The 13,004-nt window shown below is 42.0% G+C and overlaps 1 protein-coding gene across 2 annotated transcripts in view; it reads right to left on the reverse strand.

Annotated features, from left to right (window-relative positions):
- COL23A1 (collagen type XXIII alpha 1 chain) overlaps nt 1-13,004 on the reverse strand; it is a 176,258-nt gene that overhangs the window by 49,413 nt on the left and 113,841 nt on the right. For both annotated transcript variants that reach the window (XM_039382388.1, XM_039382389.1), the window contains exon 3: nt 1,228-1,272. In XM_039382388.1, the coding sequence (XP_039238322.1) occupies nt 1,228-1,272 (45 nt within the window). The remainder of the gene's footprint in view (nt 1-1,227; nt 1,273-13,004) is intronic.

The following is a 13,004-nucleotide window of genomic DNA, read 5'->3' on the forward strand; positions in this document are numbered from 1 at the left end:
ACCCCCCCCCCCCCCAACTAGTGCAGTACCCATCCTTTGGCCAGGAGTAAAACCCTGATGCTTCAGGAACAAAAATATCTCAGAAAACACCTAATGTACTGAAATATCATCAGTGGAAGAGAAGGGAAATGCCTGCCTGCCTTCCGTAGAAGTCAATCCACCAGTTCACATGCTGCTGGTGTGCAGCACAAAACCCCTCAATTTCCTTTCCCCCAAAGTTAAAAAAAATTGTTTAAAATATTAGTGATCAGAGCTGCCCTTTTTGAAAACCCAGGCATGTATTTTCTATAGCAAGAGGCAGCAGAGAACAAAATCAGCTTCCCTGCTAAATGAAAATCTACCTGGTCCTCTTTCCTTCTCTCCATATTCAGGAACCTAAGAGCAGAGAAGTGGATAATTTAATCTGCTGTTTTCTCTCATACAGAGGCAGTTGCAAACTGTGTGGCTTTCAAGGTACATCCCTGTCTGACTGACTCCTTAGAAAGAGCAACACCAACTGCATCTCTCCCCTCTCCAACAGCACTCAGACCCTACAGCAGAATGTAAACAGCACTTCTCCAAGGCTGAAAGGGGGTTGGTGCTTTCCCATTTCACAAGACAGGGGAAAAAACACAACCCCCCACCAGACACACTGAAGTGACAGAGACACAATATTAAACAGTCAGCTCAAATAATAATTCCCAGCAAGGCTGCTCTGCAACCTCACCCGGTGTGAGGGCACACTGATGCTCAGGTGACTGAGGTTTGGTTACCTCTGACTCTAAAATGTTGACACCATCCATCATGTGGCCAGCAGGCAACGTATAGACATGTCCACAAGCAGAGAACAAGCCAGAGCACACCTCCCACCTAAAAATGGCCGGGGGGTTCTCTGTTTGTGTGTTAATTCACAGTCCTTCTTCAATGTTGGATGGTACAATAACAGGGTTGAATGCTGCAAGGGAGAAATGGAAGGATGGATAAAATATGCAACAGCAGCGGGTGTTTTGAGTTGGATTTGTTTGTTTTGACTGTTTGCTTGTTTTCCTTTATCTATTTTTGAGTGTTTTTTGTTTATTATTTTAGTTTTTATAGAAACCTTCATATCCAGCACATAGGGACGTGGGAAGCCCCAGTTCCACAGCCCATTAGATGAGGGTGGCCAGTGTCATTATTAAAAGGCTCCAGTACCACCCAGTGACACCCACGGGGCCCTCAGTGACGCTGCTGGGACAAGGTGACACTCACCGGGTTCTCCGCGCCGGCCGGGCTTCCCTCGCCTCCCTGGAGGACCTGTGGGGAGCAGAGAGCACAGGGTTAGTGATGCCCCATGGCCAGAGTTCAGGAGAGTACCCACCACACGTCCTTCCCTTCGGATCCAGCCCACCTCGTGTCTCCCTGCCTTTCCCAACTACCAAAAAAATCATTAGGTTGCACATCTTAAACACCACTCTTTCGTAACATATAGAATTTTAGTGAAAAAGTCAAGGTCAGGCTCCTAGGCAAGCTGGGAAGCAGGTTTTGAAGTTATTGGTATTGCCCACACAGAGGGAACTATGTCTTACATGCTTCAAAATTCTGGAAAAAAAACTTTGCAGGGTGGGTGGCAGTGCTGTGCAGTCCCTGAGCGCTGCAAATGCCTGTAACTGGCTGGGAAATCACAACAGCTAAAGAATTAAAGCAAGGAACCTTTATAAATCTTTTGGTACTAATCATTGTCTGAGTCAGAAATTTTTTTAGTGCAGACAGCTGACACAGCCTAAATCTGGTCATATATTTCTGAATTTAGACCCAGGTTTCAGATGTAAAGCTTGCTTGTACTCTTACCCTTCTGGGAAGCAATGGCCAAGGGATTGATAAAGTACCATAAATAACAAAATACCCTTAATTAAGGAAAAAAGGCACTCAAACAACACACAGTTGCAGAACACTGCTCCAGCACACACAGAACATCCAGGTCCTTGACAAAGCCATAACACCATGTCCTTTATGTCCACGTGTTGCAGCCTCTCTGCTGCAGCCAGGCTTCCCTGCCTGGGACCTGGCAGCATTCCCTCTCCTACAACACGTGCATTGCCAGGTTGGAAGAAAAAGCCACTTTTTGCACCCTTGAGCAGCAGGTCAGCCAGCTCTGGTGGAGCATTTGCTGAGTGACAGCAATGTTAACAAAAAGCAAGGGCTCGTTTTTTATCTGGGAAACTACACTGCTCCCTCTCCTCTCTGCTGGAAAAGGATGATAAACAAAGACTACTAAATATTTCTGTGCTCCTATCAGAACTTCCCCTGTTGCTTAAAGAGTTCTGTGCTTAAATGTGCAACTGCATCTCCAACAATTGGAATTTCAGCTGTGGGCTGGAGTTTTGCGCTTTAAAGTTTGGATACACTGTTCAGCACTCCCCCTTCCCAGACCCCCACACAGTTCCAGCAGACCCTTTGCCCTCACAGGGGCTGCAGTGAGAGCCCCAAGCCCCACTTGGTCCCTTGCTATGGGAATGGCAACTTGCAGCCAGAAGCCCCAGGTACCTTCTCAAAGGATTGGTAGAAGTGTCTGTTGTAAATCCCTAATTGACCTCCTCACAAATTTCTATGGGTGAGGCAAAATAAAAAAAAAAAAAAAAAAAAAAAAAAAAGAAAAAAAAAGCAGCATATTTTAAGTCTCATTAATTCTTGAAACCACATTACACCCAGGAGACAGGTTTACTGCCCTCCATCCTGAAGTCAAGCTGCTATGGAGAGCAACCACGATTCTGACGAAGCACCTTTTCCAACCTTAAAGACCAGACGAGACTGAACAATTAAAGTCCATCTACCTGCACCTCCCTCCTGGTTAACTGTAGAGGTCTGACCCCCAGGCAGAGCCCAAGCCCCAGCAGCCTTCAGCCTCCCTTGGGGTGTGGAGGCTGCTTTAAACACCAGCTTTGCTCAATCCTTCCCTGGCTTTCGACAGACTCCTCCTGGATGTGTTTAATCTAGAGTGGCTCGCTCATAACCATTTTGCTTTACCTCTTTTGCTGGCAGCAGGCAGAAAGCACAGGGTGTTTCTTAGGGAGGAGGAAATGTCCTAATGAAAGTGTAGGAGAGGGAGGCCAAGTTTTTAAACAAGTGAGTAATGAGTTGGTAGCGATGCTTTGAGGCAATTTAAAGGAGGGTTGATGTCAAAGGGTGAACGCATGGAGCTCCCATGCAAGGCTCAGGTTGGAGTCATTCAACTGAGAATGTGAGAAACCTGCAAGGAATCAAATATGCTGTACGAAAAGGGAATTTAATCCTGGTTTGTTGGTTTTTTTTAAAGTTTAAGTGATTTCTTGATACTTCACACACAAGAGAAAAATTGACTCTTGCCTACAGAGACACAGGTTGTCCAGAGAGGTGGTAGGTACCCCATCCCTGGAAATATTCAAGGTCAGACTGGATGGGGCTTTGAGCAATCTGATCTGGTTGAAGATGTCCTTGCTCATTGCAGGGGGATTGGGCTAGATAATCTTTAAAGGTCCCTTCCAATCCAACCCATTCTACGATCTTGTAACCTTTCCCTACAGTCCTTAAGAAAATCTGTAAAATGGGTGCAGCACATTGAATTAAAAATATATTTCAGAGATATTGCTTGTGGCAATATCTCTGTGAGAGAACCGAAGTTGAGAGAGGAAAAACTAAAAATCCATTCTCATCTGTTTTACTTGTTTTTACCTGAAAGCAATTTGGTAAAAGAGAGAGAGAGAAAAAAAAGAGAGATGTGTTTTAGAAACCAAATCTAGAAACCTGCTGCCATTTAGTAGCTGGATTAGGAAACATGTCTGAGGAGAGAAATCTTAGTGGGGATTAAAAGAAAGAACATCATACCCAGTATCTACTTTGGGCAAGAGTTGCAAGTCTCAGCCCTGTGATGCAGATGTGGGAAAGCAGAAGGATACAGAGGTCCCAGCTCCAGGAGTCACTAATGCCATCTGCAACCTTGTAAGTCAATTGTCTGCACGATTGGGAATTATTATTTTAGCAATTTCTAGCCTATTCTGGGCGCTCAGCTTTGGATACTGTTAAATGAGTTGGGCATAAAGTGAATCCATATTAAATCTCTTGTTTCCAACCCCTTTAAGAGACTACAAAGCAAATTAAGGAGGCCTGAGAATTTGTTTGAAGCTAAATGTTCACTGTAAACTGTTACCTAATGACTCCATCTCCCAAGACCTTGCAGCCTGATGCTTGTTCAATGTAATTAAGATTTATGTTGTATTAAAGTCAATTTGGCAATAGCCGAGTCTTTTCTCCAAACTGTGCCAGCTCCACTGTATCAGTTCTGGGAGTCCTTTATTTACATTGTTATGAAAGGCAGTTTTGGAGAGCAGAATGAATACAAAGCATAACACAGTCTATTTTTAAACAACTTGTCACGTTCAAGCTAAACAGTCTTAATCCAGGGCACAATATGCAATTTCTGACAACACCATAAGATCTCCAGTAAGATGATAGATTTAGTAACCCAAACCCAAAGAAAGACAATGAAACATATTGCTATTTGAAAATACTATGAGGAAGAGATGATGGATGCATCTAAATAATAGCTTCTCAGAAACAAGGTAGAAAGTTCACAAACAGACTCACAATTGCTGGGTAGCAGCCACTTATGTCATCTACCGTGGGCAAGTAAATGAAATATTAAAAATCAACATCACTTTATAGCTCACACAAAATATTGACAAAAGCCAAGCCCATGTAATTGTCCACAGTGCAGTAAATAACCTTTGTTTGAACTAATTTACCCACTGCAGATTGGGTAACTACAAATTGGGCTGCTTGATGAGCGCTGTAATCCATCAACACTGGGAAAGCAGGTCTATGGTACATGTGTTTATTGTCTTTTTACCCCTTGTAATTAAAGGAAGTCTGGTCCTTAACCCATGTTCCCGTGGTTAAGAGGCTGCATTGCTGCCTCCCAGCCCTTCAGCTGCATGGGCAAATCGTGGCCTGGGCAAATTCCTGCTGGGCACAAGGCAAACCAATGTTCCTCGAGGACAGTTTACAAAGCTGCTAAGAAAGAACCTGGTACCACAGCCCAGAAAAACCTCACTGAATACAGACACTGCTTTTTAAATGCTATGCCAGTAAAGCACATTTTACACAAGAACTTGTGGCACCAGCTTGTGCTTTTCCTTTCATGTTTCTCCTACACATCACCCTTTTCCACTAAGAACGTACACACAGACATGTACCATGACTGGACACATCTCTTCCTTCAAGCCATGTGCTGCTTGGGCACTTAATTTTTGGATATGTTGATCCAAAGTAGCTAGAAACAGCATTCAAGTATAAACCTTGACCAAGTGAAATGAAGATCTATCTTACCGGATCCTTAAATCAGAGGGGTTTTTTCCCCTTGCAAGCATGACACAGTGAGCTGATCATGTTGTGGCCTCTCAATGATAAATGTTAAGGTTACTTTTAGGACCTTATTTTCTAGAGGAGCTCATATCTAACATATTGTGCTCTAACACGCTATTAAGTTTTACACCATTGTTTACACCACTCCTGGTTGCATTTAATTTTGGGGTTTTTTTTTGGTGACCTTGGAATGGTTTAACTTGTTTCCCCTTCTTCCCTTTTGGCATTTTTCAAGTTGCTTTCAACATAATCAGTGTTTTTTCAGTTAAGAATGAATCGACCAGAAGAATAGCTTGAACAAATTGGTTGGTTCAACCACTCTTAGAAAAGTTGATTTTTTTTTTTTTTTCATATGGCTTCACTTAGAAGGAAGGAGAACTTTGCAGCACAGCACCGTGGGGTCTGGTATCGAGCACGAGGAAACCACGGCCCTGGTCTAGCTGGCTGCTCCTGCACAAAAGCCAATTTACTTTCTTGTTCCCTGGGGAGACGGTTTATGGTTCATGGGCAGAAGTCAGATTCTGAGATGCTTGCTCAGCTGATACTCATCAGATATCCAAGTCAGGCTGTGGCTCCGAGACCGCAGATCTGAGATTAAACAGTTTTGGGTCACAACACTTTGCGTGAACCTTCCTGGCTTTGGATTCCAACAGGCCCAAAGATTCAAAGCAAATATCAGAGGCAGATTGGAAACATGCAGCACCTACAGTCCACAGAAGTTTTCCAAATACAACAAAATAGTAATATCTAGATTCATTTCAAATTTGGCCCAAGTGCCCCAAAAGCTCTCTGAAATCCTGGGCTACGTTTTGTGTTCGGAAAAAGCCACCCAGGAAGCAACCTCTAGGTGTTAGCTGGGGAAAGCTCCTTGCAGTTCCATAGGTGATCCAGTTGCTTTCAAGATACAAAAGAAGCAAGAAGTTGTTTTCCTTCTTATACCCTCACACAGTCTTTCTGAGCAGGGACTCACACAAGCATCCTCCTCACAATACATCAGGTTGAGCTGGGCTCAATCTCAGGGAACAGAGCGTTTGCTCCAGGACCCAAACTGGAATATTGCTGTTATTACTGGGATAATAAAGGGGCAGTATTTAAAATATGTTTTGACTAAATCACCTCAGGACCTCGGCACTAAAGGTATACAGCCTCAAACTCTGCTTTACCTAGAGCTGAGCTAAAATGAAGGATATCCAGCAGGAGATAGGGAGCACAGCTGGGGGGTGTTTTAAACTGCCCCAACAGGATTCAGCAGAGCAAATCCAACTCCCAAATTTAACATTCCCTATCACCAATAAAACCTGCACACAAGGTGTATTAACTCAATATGACACAGCATTTCATGACCAGTGACAAATTAAGGGTGTTCCAGTGTTCTTTTAACTGTAGCCCGAGAAGTCCCCTCTTACCCTGGGTGGATGCATATTGTAAAAGAAATAACAGTAAAATTGCTCATTCAAAAGCTCATTCAAAGAGTGAAATGATACATTCACACCCACCAAAACTGAAGCACTGATTAGGCTCCATTTAAAACAATTGAGATGGTGCCACTCGCTCCATACTCTGGATTCCACCTCCCCCACCCCTCAACCATTTTTTCTTTTTTTTTCCCACACCCAGAGACAGTTTCTTCAAACAGTCAAGTGCATACAGCTCTTTTGTTTAGTCACCAGGGCACGAAGATAAACTGAATTTGAGATATAAATTAAGAAGTGACTGGAATAAAGCCACAATTGCACTTACATCAAACATGGGATTTTTCTCCTCTTGTTATGGCTGGTCTTACTCAGGCCATTTCCAGATAATACACTGGCACAGCTGCAGCGCAGGGCAGGAGCAGATGTTTTCAGCATACCCCCCCTCTATTTTTAAAACAAGAGGATGCATATTTTGGCAGCTGTGGGAACTGCTATATGCAAGGTAAAAAAGTTTTCATGGCAGATTTCAGTTTCCCACATCTGCAGCGAGGCAGCTGCTCCAGGATGAGCCCTGGACAGAGATGGGAACTTTGAACATCTCTCAGAAAGTGTCTGTGCACAAACACGCACACATATTTGGTTTCATGTTTCTTTATGAGAACAGTGACCAGCTCTGTTCATTGTCCCCATGTGCTCCTGCGCACTTAAAACACTCAGAAAGACAAAAAAGGCATTTGGGTCTCAGTCCCTTCTTTTCTGAGATTTACTGGTTAGGTATGGTTGTATCAACACGAATCTGGAAAATGAACACAGAACTCCTTTTCCTTCTATGGACACAGGCTAGAAATCCTTGTGGTGATAGAGCTGGGGAACAGAAGTGATGCCAAACTCACCCTGGGGCCCTCCAGTAGCATTTGACTGAAATTCATCATCCTTTTATCTTCAGCACTAGGTAACAAAGCATCACTGCCCAGAACAGATGAGCCAGAGAATCCCCTCAAGGTCTGCTTTCTCAGAGAGCATTTGTAAACTATTTTCCTGCTCAAATAATTACTAACACAAAGTCACCTCTGGAAAGAATCAGGAAATCACCACCAATAGATTTATTCAGCAGACAGAGATGATCATTGAATCACTAAATCTGCCTCTGTGAAACATCATCCTGTTTACTAACACAAGAAGCAGACGCACATCTCAGGAGCACCTCTCCAACATGAGATAGTTGTGCATTTCTTGCAGAAATAAGGTAATTTCCTTTTTTCCCCCAAGAACTGCAAGACACTTCTGTAAGGTAAGCAAGATAACGAAGCACTTATTGCTTCCTTCAGTTTTCAGTTACAATCTCACATTTAAACAAGTTTGACATGTTGGATTACAAAATCTTTTGTGAAACATTCAGATCTGACACAAAGTACTTGGGTTTTGATGAATTGCATCTTTGGAGCACGGAAGTACTCAAGAGCTAATGCGTCTTATCTACAACGAGAATTAGGCATTCCAGAGCCAAGATCCCACAGAGAAAAAATAAAATACTCTTTGTCATTTTCAATATGCAAAAATTGAGAAGAGAAAACAGCAAGTAAGGACTTTGAGAGCAGCTGAATAATGTGGTTTCTTGGATATCTAGAGAAGATCCTGCTAACTTTAGATTACAAGTGTATATAGAAGTTATATTAGAGACTTTAAGCAAAAAAATCACATCCTTTGTATTTAAATGTTATTCTCACACTTGCAGACATATTCTGTGGATAATGCCCCTTCTGGCAGGATTTCCCACCCTCATTGTTTCCCAGTTTCCTATGAAGGAGAGCACAAGCTGCCATGTGCAAACCATAAAGCATCCAAGGGACAGGGCCAAGCCCATCCTAAGAGCAAGCTCACAACCACAGCACAATAATATCACCAACAGATTTTCATTCCACATTACAAATCAAATCCAACACAAAAATCAAAGTTTTCCTGTTTCCAAACTCATCCAACACTGCACTTACATGTCACAATTTCAGCATCTCTAAAAAAACTGGTTAAATTCTTCCTCCTGTGATTTACAAAAGAAACATTTTTCTCCTGTGCAACCCTCTCTCCACTCCCAATTTCCTGCATGCAGGAGGCATTTCCTCCACCTTTGTAAGAACTATCTTGTTTTCTACACTTTCCTCCACAAGCATCATCATCTTTATAAAGCAAGATCAGGAATACCCTGTCAAACAAATACGAAGTGAGCTTCTGGAGCTGTTTCTTTTTCCATTACCTCCATTAACCCTTGACCAGGGCTACATGATGCCATATGCTTCAAAAGACAGGGAAAGAGCACATCTTGGTGAAACAAAACCCAAACAGCAAAATCCCTTCTACGAGGATGAAGCCTTGTTATACATAAGTAAAAGCTGCACAAAACAAAACTTCACGTCGTTTTATCACAATGACAGCAGTGTCACACAAGTAAATGGCTATAAACTATACATATTAACAAGGCTGTTTCAAAATAGCTTTACCTCATATAAAACATCCAGTGAAACTCCCACACTGGGAATTTCAACAGAATTAAGTGATGGAAGATGGACACAAACAATCCTTCTCCCAAACCCCCAAAATGAAATTGGTGTGTGAATTCACACTGCCTGAATTATCCAGCAGGCAGTTCATTTAAGAATCAGACTCATTTATGTTGGAAAAGACATCTAAGATCATCAGGTCCAACCATTAACCCCCCATTGCCAAGTCCCTAAACCATGTCCCCAAATGTCACAAGAAGAAAGCAGACCATCTGCAAGCAGAGAGTTGCTGACCCAAGGAAAAAGAAGAGAAAATAAAGTCCTCTCTCTTTTAGGTAGAATAAAATCTCAGTAACAATGTAAACTTATAAATACAACACACACATGCCTCAAATGTCCTTATTCTTAGTTTCTATTAAAATAAGAAATTTTTAGAACAAGCACGTAAATCTCAATTTTGCCCATGATGAACAAGACTGGGGCCACTCCAAATTTCTCTGGGTACAAGCTAAGGGAGTTACCAACGTGGGAGAGGACAGGACATTTCTTGGCCTATGGGTTTTTCTTCTCCCTTCTGCTAATGTATTTGCAATAAGTCTTACAGGAACATAAGCTCTAACTATATTTACAGCACAACTCAAATTCCTTGGAAATCATAACCTTTAGTGAAAGGGCAAGTGCATAACTATATTTGAGAGATACAGTCTGTGTCTAACAGGGTGTAGGAAATATTCTTTCTTTGTCATAGCTAGAAAGGTTCCCTTCTTGGTAGCATTTTTTCCTGAAGCATCAAAGTCAGTGGTCTAAATTCAAATGCCACAGGGCCACAATATTTTTTAGTTATTTGAAACATTCCTCTGTCCTCCCAACACAGTCCAAATGTGGTTGTCTGGAGGAGGAACTGGACAACTAAAAAATTAAGTTGCTCCACTTACAGTTTCTGGTTATCTCCTGTGTTGAGGAGCATCCAAAGTCCTTTGAAACCTCTACTTAAAATTATTTTGGGATATCTGCCTTGTCAAAAATTAAGCTTTTTCCTGAGGACTGGGGAAGTTTTGTTGCCAAAAGGCTTAATCATGGCTAATGCTTGGACAAGGGTCTCCAGTTTAGTCCCTGGTGGTCTCACAGTCATCCTTTGGGAAGAGGTTTCACACACTGGGAGGGTGTCCTGGGGAAAGCCTGGAGAGCAGCTGATGAAGAGCAAAGCAGAAGCAGGAGATCAAGAATGAGAATAGAAGATCTGAGGTAAAAAAAAAAGAGCAAAATCAATCAAAAACCAATTACACTAATGGTCAGAGAGAGCCTTCAAGTGCAATAAAATATCCCTACACACCATGTCAGACCAGCCTTGCAAGGATATTCCTACTTGAGATATCTCCTGAAGGACTGGAGGTGAGAAGTTGAGTTCTCAATCTTGTGGATGCTTCACACATCAGGGTAGAAATTATAATGGAAAAAAAATGGCAAATTAAGTGATTTCAGTCCCAGAGCAGCAGAAACAATATACTTTGTTCTCACAAATTGGGACCAGGTAGGTTGGCACAAGGTCTTTGGCAAAGAAACAATTTAGCCTCAAATTTGAGACCAGAGCAATAGTATTAGATCACTTACTCAGACTTAAGTTGTGAGCAGCTGTTTGGCTTTTATTTCACACAAAAGCTTATACTGTAAAAGGAATTCCTGGCCCACATTCAGATGCTATATTTGCTCATGAGCAGTGTTTCTCATTTGAGTCCTGATAATGCAATGAAATCAGTGATGAAAAATTTTTACAGAAGAGATGCAGAGGGAAAAAAAAAAGTATTTCTTTAAAAAAAACACTTGGGTTTTGTTGTTTGTTAAAATGCCATATTTAGACTTCGAGTTTTCACCATGCTAAAGATTTAATTATTGACCTCCTCATTTTAACTGAGCATATAATTAAAGTACAAGTGTCTTCTCTCCCTGCCAACCTTGGGCAAACACCAGCTTGACTGTGTGTAAACAGTTTGCTTTCCCACCCATCTGAGATCCTTCCAACAAAGGAATACATAAACTCTTATGAAAAACATAGTTTCCATTATATAGACAGAAACAGCACGTGCTGCAGTCATATTCACTCCTTAGAAAGAATAGTGTTTCCTGTAGCAAGTGTGAATGATCAAAACAATATAATCCCTTTTACTGCTGTGTACCTAACCTACATTGCACAGCTTCCAGCACAAACATATGCTGAGGCAGTTGCAGTTAAAATTGCCAGGTGAGGTCTAAATGGCCACACTTATAAGCACTAATAAATAAAAGCAATTAATGACTACTTAAGAGCAACATATGTGTCTCCATTTAAAGAATTAGGCTTCCAGCCATAATGCTAATCCCTGTCAAGTTTGAATTTAATTAACATGCAGAGGAATTGATTAATAAAAAACAAAAAAAGCAAGACCAGAATAACATCAAAGAGCACCATCGCTTTCATGCTGGGCACGGGCAATTGTTGCACAAACCCATGGACAGCCCCTTGAAGTATAAAAGAGTAGTCCAGAATGTAATTACAACTTCCAGCAGAAGATAAGACAACTCAAACCTGAGATACCCTGGCCACAGAGACATGAAACCTCCCTTTGCCCATGCCCAGCCCAGTGCAGGCTGCAGGGACCAGAGTCAGGGTGCAGGAGAGCTCACTCCAGGCTGGGAATGTGGATGCTAAAGCATATGATTGGCAATGAGACTGAGAATAAAACAGATGTAGGAAGATCAGGACAAAAAAAAAGAGGTGTATCAGAATGCAGAAAAACATGGCTGAGATAGCAGAAAGCCTGCTGACACTTCTCTGGCACATGCCATGCCTCGGAGGTGGGGAACAGGCCCAATTAGTGCAATGGCACGAGCCAATATGCACGAATTTGCAAAGGCAAACTCTGTTACAGCCCCTTTCTACCGTGCTTGGGGCCTGCTCTGGCCCAGAATTCAGTGGCAATGGTTGTTTCTATTGAAGTGCAAAGAGGAGATGATATACTGCTCACACATCTGGGAAATGTCTCAGTAACAACTTCATTGTAGCCCAAAATCATCTTCTGGGCCAGTGCATTGCACAAAAGCTGCTTCCAAGCACGCGGCTCAGCCGAAGGCTTTCTGAGGTGTGAGGTACATTGTGGAGCTCTGAAAGTGCATGTTAAATTCACCAGTTCCCCAAATGAACACCGTAATTTGTGCGACCGTGGCTCATCTGCTTACTCAATGCATCTCACTTGGTGACCAGTCTGGTTTATTTGGCTGCATCAGGCTCACCAGTCTTGCAAAAGCCATAATGAAGTGACTGACTTTGCTCAGCTGCTTCTTCCAGGTGCTTAACTCATTACCATTTACCCAAATGCATCTTTCAGAGGTACTTAGACCATTTTCAGCTCCAGAGTTTCAGTTGTCTATAAAGCAATAGGTTTATAAATCTTTTGACGTGACAGCTAAACCTATTCTTTCCTGTTTTAAAGTAAGAAAGGAGGTTCACTAGGATAGAAAGGCAGCAGTGTGGGAGATGTTCATGTTTTTTAATAGTGAAAAGCATCTTGAGGATCAAATGGAAAATTTAAATTATTTCTGACAATCCCAAGGTGCAAATTTTTACCTGCAGATACTTGAGTTTTATCATCTGTGCATTTTAGAGATCAGCTAAACAAATGCTGGATTGCCAATTTAATTTACCAAATGATATCCAGGAAAGGTTCAAAGGTTTAGAGGAGATGAGGTATTGTTGCTCTTTAAC

The sequence above is a fragment of the Pipra filicauda genome, unplaced genomic scaffold (genome assembly GCF_003945595.2).
Source record: "Pipra filicauda isolate LSUMZ 115617 unplaced genomic scaffold, ASM394559v2 scaffold267_size1258537_pilon, whole genome shotgun sequence".
NCBI classification, from domain to species: domain Eukaryota; kingdom Metazoa; phylum Chordata; class Aves; order Passeriformes; family Pipridae; genus Pipra; species Pipra filicauda.